At 34.7% G+C, this 10,246-nt stretch overlaps 4 protein-coding genes across 4 annotated transcripts in view; 2 read left to right on the top strand and 2 right to left on the bottom strand.

Annotated features, from left to right (window-relative positions):
* Nucleotides 1–2,608, top strand: part of LOC111497813 (SURP and G-patch domain-containing protein 1-like protein) — a 4,838-nt gene extending 2,230 nt beyond the window's left edge. Inside the window, exons 3-9 of the mRNA XM_023148770.1 lie at nucleotides 328–454; nucleotides 608–711; nucleotides 1,010–1,177; nucleotides 1,398–1,532; nucleotides 1,652–1,831; nucleotides 2,073–2,251; nucleotides 2,351–2,608. Of these exons, the coding sequence (XP_023004538.1) occupies nucleotides 328–454; nucleotides 608–711; nucleotides 1,010–1,177; nucleotides 1,398–1,532; nucleotides 1,652–1,831; nucleotides 2,073–2,251; nucleotides 2,351–2,377 (920 nt within the window). The 3' untranslated portion in view covers nucleotides 2,378–2,608. The remainder of the gene's footprint in view (nucleotides 1–327; nucleotides 455–607; nucleotides 712–1,009; nucleotides 1,178–1,397; nucleotides 1,533–1,651; nucleotides 1,832–2,072; nucleotides 2,252–2,350) is intronic.
* A 3,129-nt stretch (nucleotides 2,609–5,737) lies between these two features.
* Nucleotides 5,738–8,160, top strand: LOC111498048 (transcription factor bHLH81-like). Its single transcript, XM_023149101.1, has 7 exons — nucleotides 5,738–5,744; nucleotides 6,053–6,535; nucleotides 7,247–7,377; nucleotides 7,448–7,618; nucleotides 7,709–7,774; nucleotides 7,875–7,943; nucleotides 8,039–8,160. Exons 1-7 carry the CDS (start codon nucleotides 5,738–5,740, stop codon nucleotides 8,087–8,089), a joined length of 978 nt encoding a protein of 325 aa, XP_023004869.1. The 3' UTR covers nucleotides 8,090–8,160.
* Nucleotides 8,161–8,259: 99 nt separating this feature from the next.
* On the bottom strand, nucleotides 8,260–9,109 carry LOC111498047 (thaumatin-like protein; the record flags this gene model as incomplete). Its single annotated transcript, XM_023149099.1, has 2 exons — nucleotides 8,260–8,946; nucleotides 9,016–9,109. Coding segments are annotated over 2 exons (756 nt in total), but the record flags the coding sequence as incomplete, so codon positions are not given.
* Nucleotides 9,110–9,997: 888 nt separating this feature from the next.
* LOC111497920 (putative lipid-transfer protein DIR1) overlaps nucleotides 9,998–10,246 on the bottom strand; it is a 1,415-nt gene continuing 1,166 nt past the window's right edge. The window contains exon 2 of the mRNA XM_023148936.1: nucleotides 9,998–10,164. Coding sequence (XP_023004704.1) covers nucleotides 10,157–10,164 — 8 coding nt within the window. The 3' untranslated portion in view covers nucleotides 9,998–10,156. The remainder of the gene's footprint in view (nucleotides 10,165–10,246) is intronic.

Below are 10,246 nucleotides of genomic sequence, written 5' to 3'. Positions count from 1 at the left end.
GGGGGGGGGGGGGGGGGGGGGGGTGTTGGGCATCATAGAATTACCACGTAGGTCTTAGTCCATTTTCCTTCAATTCACTGCATTGTCTTTTGTTGGGACCGTGAGTTTAGATCTCTTCTAAAGCTTGGACTGCTTCAGATCTAGAGTACAAAGCACTCTTGAAAATTTCTTGTCTCATGAATGCAGTGTATACCTTTAGTACCTTTCAACATTGGTGGAAGAGATGTTCAATGAAAGAATTGGAATATGTAGCAGCCTGCTGCAAGAGTAATTTGCATTCACTTGTTCATGCTCTTGGTATTAATCAGTTTTATAAGTGATATGCAGCACCACCTTCACCAAGTGATCCTACAGTGAAGAAAGTTGCCGACAAGCTAGCAAGTTTTGTGGCTAAACATGGAAGGCAATTTGAGCATGTTACTCGCCAAAAAAATCCTGGAGATACACCTTTTAAGTAAGTTCTTGCTGTGTTTAAAAAAATCCTGGAGATATGCCTCATAACATTCCCCTTCCTGCTACTTCTTTCTAGTACCTATGGCTTCTATTGGTATTTGATGTTTAGCTTCTCAAAAATCATCTATTAATAAAATGTCTATCATGTTTGCAGATTTCTGTTTGATGAGAGTTCTGCAGATTACAAATATTACGAATATCAGCTAGCTGAAGAAGAAAAAGCTCTTTCACAGACCATCGAATCTAAATCATCAAATGGTTTGGGCTTCCCTCTTGTTAGTTTTGTTTTGTTTTGTTTTTCTAAAAAAATTTCCTCAAATTTCTTAGGGATAAGGCAATTGTGTACTTTTAAATTTGACGATCTTTAGGTATCAAGTTGTAGAAATTTTGGGATTAAAAAAAATGTATTCTTGGATACGACTTCTTTTCTTATTTTTCTTGTAAATTTTTTCCTATGAAATACAAGGTCTCATTTTTTATGAAAGACATCATAGGGGCTGCTTATTTGGGATATTGAATTGTTTTTCACATTCACTTCCTCTTTTTCTATTTGTAGATGGTGGGAGCACGCAAACATCTAAGCCAAAGATTGGTTCCCAGAAATCTTTCCAGCAGCCTTCCTCATCAAATTATCGAACTCCTGCCTCTGCTTTATATGAACCATCTGAAGATTCAAGAGCTTCCGTGGGTTCATCTAATACTACTGCATGGTCTGAAAGAACAGGTAGCTATTTTATTGCTTCTTCCTTTGGTCTTGTAATCTTCTGATGAAGGTGTTGCTCTTCCCCTTCCTTTTGTTATGGGTAGGGAAAAATGAGAGAGTAGGGAAAATGTGCATCTTTTATATCTGAAATTGTGGGAGAAATCTATCTGAACGCTGTTCAGTGCTCACCATGATCAATGAATTGACATTGTACTTTGGCTTGTGGTTTTCGCACTTTAAGGTGAATCTAGGTCATCACCAAGTGGAGATCCAATTGCAATGATGGAATTCTACATGAAGAAAGCTGCCAGCAAAGAGAGGATGAGACAACCCAAACTGTCAAAAGATGAAATGCCTCCTCCTGCTTCTCTTCAAGGTATCAATACCTGCTGGGGTGTAACTGGTTGACCGTTAATCATTATTAATGTAGCTTTTGGCTTTATTGGTGTTATTGCCTGAACTTCCTTTCTTTTCATTTCTGGGGGTGCTCTGCAGCTTCAGGGAAAAGGGGGCATCACATGGGTGACTTCATTCCTGATGAGGAGCTTGAAAAGTTCTTAGCTACGTGCAATGATGCATCTGCCCGAAAATTTTCTAGAGAAGCCGCTGATAAGGCTAAAATTCAGGCTGATAATGTGGGGCACAGACTCCTATCTAAAATGGGATGGAAAGAAGGTTCTCCCTCTCCTTTGCATAAACCATTGGACTTAACAATGCTAAATCGCCTTATAATTTAGCTCTTTTTTAATTAGATCCATCTTTATTTCCCTTTCCTGAAGCCTTTGAGAAATCATTAGATTTCTTCTTCTGGAGCTTATGTGCAACCATAAGTTTAGATTATGATTCCCAACTCCCGTTACTTTGAAAGTTCATTTCTTAACGGAGGAACCTACTAAAACTGGCAAGAGAATCGCAGGTGAGGGTCTGGGAAGCTCCAAGAGTGGCATTTCAGATCCTATAATGGCAGGTGATGTAAAAATGAATAACTTGGGTGTTGGAGCTCATCAACCCGGTGAGGTGACTCCCGAAGACGATATATATGAGCAGTACAAGAAGCGGATGATGCTTGGTTATCGTTACAGACCAAATCCACTGGTAATCATCACTCCCATTTTAGCTTGAAATTTCTTACTTGGTTGATACCTATGGAAATCGAAGTAGTTTTGATGCACGTTGTTTTCTTGGTTTTGGTAGAACAACCCTCGGAAAGCATACTATTGAACAACGACGGTTCTACAAGGCGTTATGACCATTCTGGCTGTGTTTGAAAATTATGAGAAAAACCAACTACTACGTTGTGGAAATGGAAATTCACATCATCTATTGTGTCAATTAATTTCTTAACTCAATAAATAGATATTAGACTTCTTTTTCTCATTGTTTTGTTTGTAACTTTTCCTTGATTAATCAATATGTTCGAAACCTCATTTGAAATCATGGTGGGGTGCCTATGAACCTGAATGTATAATATATTCATGCATCCAACCTGTAGTTGAATCTCGATGAGGATGGATGTAAAGTTATGCTATGAGATCTCATGTCGATTGGAGAGGGGAACAAGTACTCACAAGGACGGTAGATCCCAAAGAGGTAGATTATGAGATCCTATGTCGGTTGGAGAGAGAAACATAACATTACATTCTTTTGGAGGGAGGAACAAAGCATTATTATTTATAAAGGTATGAAAACTTCTTCCTATTAGATGTGTTTTAAAAACTTAAAGGGAGAAGTCTGAAAAGGAAAGCTCAAAAAAGACATCACAATCACATTCTTTATAAAGGTATGAAAATCTCTTCCTAGTAGATGTGTTTTAAAAATCTAGTGGACAAGTCTAAAAAAAAAAGCTCAAAAAAGACATCTGCTAGCGGAGGACTTAGCTGGTTACATGAGCGTTTGAAGATGACAAAAGATAATTTGTTAATAATAATATCACCCTTCTACATTCTTCCTCTTCAACTTGTGTTATATAAGTATCTTTTATCATTGATGATCTCATGAGTAATGAGCTGTTTTTTTTAGGTCATGGAATGTGATGTGTGTATTTTTCAAGTTCATTCCAATGATAGTGCATATTCTTTATTGTATTAATTTACGTTATCAAATTCACTCATATAATGGAAGCATTAGGAGCTTGGTTGAGACTCCTACTTTTATTTTCTTTTCTATTCTATTTTTAAAATGAAAAAAAAAAAATAATAACCGAAATACATGGACAATCACATATTTCTACAATGAAATACTTCATTTTTGGCCTAATCTCTCGTAACTTATTCTTAATAATGAAGATATTGTTACTCTCTTATAAATCTATGATCTTCTAAATTTCTAAAATTTTGATTTCAACTGTCTAACCATTATCAAGTGAGTAATAAATAACTTGAAAAAATGAGAATAGAAAGTAATCTTAACTGAGAGGAACTCGGGTGCGAAATATAGATCATGCATGCATTGTTTCTTGGCTACCATGGTTTGATGTCATGACTAGGAAATATAAATGTAACAAAAATATATAGGTGATGTGTCAATATTTTTTACCTATTAAAAGTTAAATGGAGTAGTCAAAGTCTATAAGTCATTAGTATTTAAGATAAAAAAAAAAAAAAAAATCATGATCTCACATTAATACATACGTAACTTGAATATAAATATTATTGGAGCGTAAAAAACGTGAACATTTTTTTGAACATAAATAGTAAATATATATGAGTTTGACCATATATAAATTACAGTTAAATAAATGGCAATTAGATAATTAAATTAAAAAGAAAAAGAAAAAACCAAACATAGTAAATTTGACTTTTAAATGAACGGAGAATCTATTGGATAAATAGGTAATTTCAACCATTTATTCTCCCCTATAACAATGCATGAGAAAATAATTATATTCATATAAATATTTCAAAAAATATAAATTATACGATAGCTTTTTTAAATGACTTTTAACATCTCTTCGAAAAGGTCAAATTAAAAAATCATTGTATTTAAAAATCATAAATTAAGTATAATAAAAAATAATTAATATTTTCTTTGGTTGCTACAATGAACTTTTTTTTTTTTTTTTTTAATATTTTATTTTAATTATTTGTCCTAATTGATCTTAGCAAAGAGAATAGGATTAAAGGACTTCATTATTTTTTATTTTTCATAAATTAATTTAAATAAGTATTAAAATTAAGATCCATTTTATTAAATATTTGTGTTTAGCCATGCTAATTAAAATTAACATCTTAATCAATTCCCTTTTAGTTCATTTTTAAATAATTTTCTAATTCATTTTTTAAAATTTAGTTTCGTCATTCATTATTATTTATCAATATTTAATATTCAATTCAACCAAACTAAAAATTTAATAATAAATAAAATGAGAAGGTGAAATGTCTCCTAAAATTAATTAATTTTAAATCTTTTATAGATTTCTTTTATTTGTTTATATAAATAATCATTTTCTTCATGCATTTATTAACTATAGTTTGGTATAAAAATTAATTTAATAAATAAATGCTCATGTAGGTACTACGTGAAATTTTAAATTCCCATTCATATATTTTATATAATCATAAAGAGACATTGTTCATCGTTGCATTGCTGTTATTAGCGATGTACTCTCGATCTAATGAATTAGTTGACTTTATCGTTTGTTTAATTAGTCTCACTTTAATAGAAATTAAAAATTAGGTAGGAAACGTTTGTTTTTAATCTTATTTTAATATTTTGATTAAATGTTGGTCGTGAAGACTCCGACAAATTAGCAACCGTAATATTTTTTGACTTGAATTAATATTCAGTGTGTTAACACGGTACACGTTATGATTGAAGTCAACCTACCATTAAAAACTTTCTTTTCGTAATTTCTTGCATTTTATTTTCTTCTCTTTATATTATTTATCTCCATATTCGACCCCTATTAATCAAGTTTAGAGTTTAATCGACTATAAACGATAAGAAAACTCCGCAATTGAATAAAATATAAGAGGCCAAAATAATAATAATAATAATAATAATAATAATATTAATATTAATAATAATAATGAGAGGAAATGGTGAAATAATTGTAGCATTGACTCCTGTGTAAGGTTGACATTTTTGAAGGATGACTCGGCGAGTTAAGGGCCGAGTCAAATATTTTTGGATTTATTCAATTTTTATCCATTTGAAATGCCATTGTTTTCAAACTCTATGAGAAAGTCAACGCTTTTTTTCAGAGGAAGAAAATTTCTGAGCATATTTTTTGGAAAATTTACGAGTATCATTGAATTAAAATATTTATTTATTTCTTGAATTTTTTAAAATATATTATATATTTTTTAATTTAGAATTTGATAATTGGTATCAATTTTAGCTCTAATAATAAAATTTCATTGTTTTAAAAATTAATATTAGAATAAGAAATATGAATGAATCTTTAAAAAAAAAAAAAATGGTCTATTTTAAAAATTAAACGCGTTTTTTTTTTTTTTTTTATTTAAAAAATATTAGAAAGCACGAGGGGGCGAAGGATGACCATTTTGTTCCACGAAAATCTGATGTCACGGACCAAGATTTCGGTCTTCATTAATGGCATTTTACGTAATAATTCTGTGAATGGAGGGTAATTATGAAACATTAACCCTTTAAATAAAACGAACATGTGCCTTAATGGGACATTGCCACTTGCTCCGTCTTCTTCTCTTCTTCACTCAAAGACTCCTTAGTTTTACTGCTCGAACTGCTTCATACTCTGTTTTGTTTTCTCTGATTCAGCCCAATTTCTTCGTGTTCTTCTCTGAATTTTGAAAGTTCTTGAGGTGAGAAGATTGAAAATGGAATGAAAATGGTGATTTCTGAATTGAATGTTTTTCTTCCTGTTTGTTAGATTAAGCTTAGTTTAGTGTTGTGTTTTTTATGCTCTATTTTCAGATTGGGTTTTGTTGATCATCTGGGTTTCATCCGATTTCAGATTTTTAGGGTTTGGAATTTCGTCGAACAGTTTAGAGGCATACCCTGATTTTATGGACCGCGATTCCACGAATATCCATAGCGCTGGTGGGCTTATGCGCTATTGGTCTGCTCCGACCTCTGTGTTTGCGAATCTCCTCGATGGAACTGAAGGTCTTCTTCTGAGTAACAATGGCGGCGGTGGCGGCGGTGGCGGCGGTAGTGGGGCAGAGGACTATCGGGTCATTCGATCTACGAGCCCTGTGGTGGTTAATCGATCTTGTTCGATGGTTAATAGGAGTTTGGTTAATTGTGGTGTTGGAGCTCAGACTGGGAACTCGTTGGGGGTTATGAATTTGAATAACTCGATGCAATTCGATTTGGGTGCGAGGAATGCCGGAAATCTTTTCAGGCAAAGTAGCTCTCCTGCTGTTGGGGTTTTCTCCCATTTGACTGCTGAAAATGGTAATATTTCATTGTCTAAACCCTTTGTTTTAGATTAACTTGATTGCTTCAAATTCTGTGGAAATACATATGGTTGACTACCTTGTAGCCCAGCGTTCCGCTGGCACACTAGTATGTGGCTCTTATACCGTTGTAACAGCCAGCACAAACCCATAGCTGATACAGTACTTGGTGCCTAACTCTGATAGCATTATAATAGCCCAAACCTACCGTTGATATACTGTTTTGTGTCTAGCTCTTATACCCTTGTAAGAGTCTAAACTCCCGATTGGTACACTGCTAGGTGTCTGGCTCTAATACCATAGTAACTGCCCTAGTCTATCGCTCTCCAACTAATGTGGAATCTCACAATCCACCTCCTTGGGGATCCAACGATCTCGTTGACACATCCCCTAGAGCCTGACTCTAATATCATTTGTAACAGTCCAAGCCCACTGCTAGTCAATATTGTTCTCTTTGGACTTTTCCTTCTCGGCTTCCTCTTGAAGTTTTAAAACTTATATTCTAAGGAGAGGTTTCCACCTTTATAAGGAAGGTTTCGTTCTCCTCTCCCACTAAAAATCTTACGGTAATATTTGAAATTTGAAATTTTCTTTTTAAAGAAGGGAGTTAAAAGGAAAGGAATGCTTTCTTAGTTGGTAGTGAGAGCAGTAAACTGAAATGTATAGCTTAGAATGAATGGCTTTTTAACAAGGATCGACCGACTTGCAGGCAATACGACAAGGCAATATGATGACGATTTCCTCAACAGTTCTTGGCATAACTCTGCAATCAAGGATTTAAAAAGAGGTAGAGATAACAATGGGCGCACGTTTCCGACATCGATCGTGCTCGAAACTCAGGTACAATGCAACTTAGTGAGTTGTTTAAACCTGCAAGTTTGGCTTAGCTTAACAGTTCTCTGTTCTGCAGAATGCTGGCTATGAAAATAACAATCGTGGATTGGCTCATCATTTGAGCTTTCCTATAACTTTCAACAATGATCCGGTGGAGAAGTTTTTTAGATTTCAAGAACATCCTATTCGTCACCAAATTCGAGCTAAACGTGGATGCGCCACGCACCCACGAAGCATTGCTGAGCGGGTAAACCCTGCCTTCTTTCGATCAAACCCGCTGTCCTACACTGATTAACTGCATTCAAATTCTTAAATCTCCAAGTTTTTGAATTTTTAGAATAGAAGAACTCGGATTAGTGAAAGAATGAAGAAACTACAAGAGCTGTTTCCTGACATGGATAAGGTAATAACCCTGACCCTCGATGATACATCATGCTAACGTCGTACTATTTCAATGTTTAAAGACTAAATCGTTCGATCAATCTATTGATCTTTCCTTGCAGCAGACGAGCAAAGCTGAAATGCTGGAGTTGGCCGTTGAATACATTAAAGGCCTGCAGAGACAGGTCAAGGTAACAGTCAAAGACAGCCTTAAGTTAATAGAATCACATGATGATCCAACTGCCACCTTTGTCTCATGAAAAGCTCTGTATTTGTTTTGGTGCAGACCCTCACTGATACGAATGCGAAATGCGCGTGCTTATGCTCGAGTCGATAACAAGAAGAAACACGTATATTTTAGCTTGGTTTTGATTTGTACAGACCACAGGTAAGCTTTGAGGAACATGAAGATCAAAGAACAAAAACAAAACAAAACAAAACAACGTTGTTTACTATGTTTAAAGTTATAGGATTCTACGAAGAATGTCTGTGTAATTGTATTATATGTTAGAAGTTCTATATAAGATCCAATTCAACAAAAGACAATTGAATAGTTTGCATTCTGGCATGTAAATATGCTTGTTGGATCATCATATGCATAGCTATAAGCCATTGGACAAGCTGACTTGAACGCTTTCGAATAACCCGTCGGCTTGCACGTCTGCGGGCTACTGTATGCCCTGGTGCAGCAATACTGCGACGTGTCGAAAGCCAAGCATGCACTTTTACAAGCAATGGTTACACCCTTCTTCTTCACCTCCAATCCACTAGGACATCGTTGATTCAAGTCCGACAGGCATTTCACTGTTCGACAACTCCTCGATCCACCGGAGGGGGATATCGAAATCTCCATGTTATAGCCATCAACAAGGCTAACATCATATAAATCCTGAGGACTGTCTAAGGTGAACTCTGCAAGTGTAGCAGGTGGGGCACCTCCCACCCCATCGCATTTGAGTACGCCACCGCAATCGCCTGTATCACACGTCCCTTTGCCAGAGGCATCGAAGGAACACCCATGTCGACCCCAGAATCGACCTGACCATCCTGTAGGCACATTAATCGTTGCGGTCTCATGGGGTTTCAGCTGAAATCCGCCGTTCAATAGCTGAGGCTTCCCTGCTCCTGGTTGGATTCCTGGCCATACTGAGTCACTACATTTGTTCACCAAACTGAAAACTGCTGCATCAGTGGCTGAAACACAAAAACATCCATCAAAACACAGAGAAAGAGATCAAAAAGGGAAAGATTTGTGATTATTACCAAAGAAAAACAGGAAAGCAGAAGGAAGAACAGGGAGAACTCCATGAGAGCAGCACAGTGTTAGCTTTGTGCAGAAAACCAGGAGTGGTGGCTTTTAAGAAGGCCAAACAGCACAATTAGTCAACAAGTTTAACTTGTCATTCTTTTGGCCAAGAAAGGTTACCAAATTTGGATGAAAACTGGAAGAAACAACTGGTTTTTAATGGGACTATAAATATATATATATATATGGTAAGTTTTTTAGCATTTGAAAATTACCAAAAGAGAAACGTTTGAATGGTGTGAAGAATCATGTGACCATGAGTAAAAAATTCATCTTTTACTTCTTGGGGTGTAATTTAAATTTTAATTACTGCTATAATTACTCATTCTTCTACTTCATTTTTGTTACCTATTTGACTACGCTACAAGATTATAGCGCATGAGAAAAAGCGTGGAAATCTCTTCTTAATAGACGCATTTTAAAAATTTTGAGAAGAATCCTGAAAGGGAAAACTTAAAAAAAATAATATCCGCTAGCGGTGGGCTTGGGTCGTTACAATATGTCTTTTTGTAGTGTAGGTCGGTCATCTGTTCAATCTGGAATTCCATCTCTCTTTTGGTTTTCGGTACCGGTTTGATTTGCGTTCTTTTGTTCAAATCAATATCTATGTTTGGGCTTCCCTTCCGGATTGTCCTGTCCATTTAATTCGCTTTTTTCCAATCAAACTCTCTATTTGATGATTAAGTTTTTTATGTAAAGAATCTTACTTATCCATAATATAGGTTATATTAATGATTAAAATACAATAACATAGGTATGACGGATGTTAATTACAAACTTTAAATATTTTGAATATTTTTTAAAAGTAAGGTAATCAGAATCTGAGTAATGCACGAGAATTGATGGAATAAAACAATTAATGTTTAATGATAATTCAAATTAGAAATTTGTAAGGTACATAATTTGAAGTAGTATGAATCTTTTCAACGATAGACATCTTAACTCAATATTGATCAAACTCGATATTCTATAAATTTCGATCGGAAAGTTGAAACAAACATTTATTTTTTTCATAAAACATATATCCAACCACATGATATCAAAACATAACAAGCAGTTTTATTCATCATCTTCAAACACCTCACCATCCTCCATCTTCTAAAAACCTGCATAAGAACATCAAGAACAAGAACAAAATCAAGTTTCTGTAGAGTCTTCAACACAAAAAAAAAAAAAAAACAAAAAAAA

The sequence above is a fragment of the Cucurbita maxima genome, unplaced genomic scaffold, assembly GCF_002738345.1.
Source record: "Cucurbita maxima cultivar Rimu unplaced genomic scaffold, Cmax_1.0 Cma_Scf00024, whole genome shotgun sequence".
NCBI classification, from domain to species: domain Eukaryota; kingdom Viridiplantae; phylum Streptophyta; class Magnoliopsida; order Cucurbitales; family Cucurbitaceae; genus Cucurbita; species Cucurbita maxima.
The sequence above is the reverse complement of the archived record's forward strand: the minus strand, read 5'-3'. Positions and strand labels throughout refer to the sequence as shown.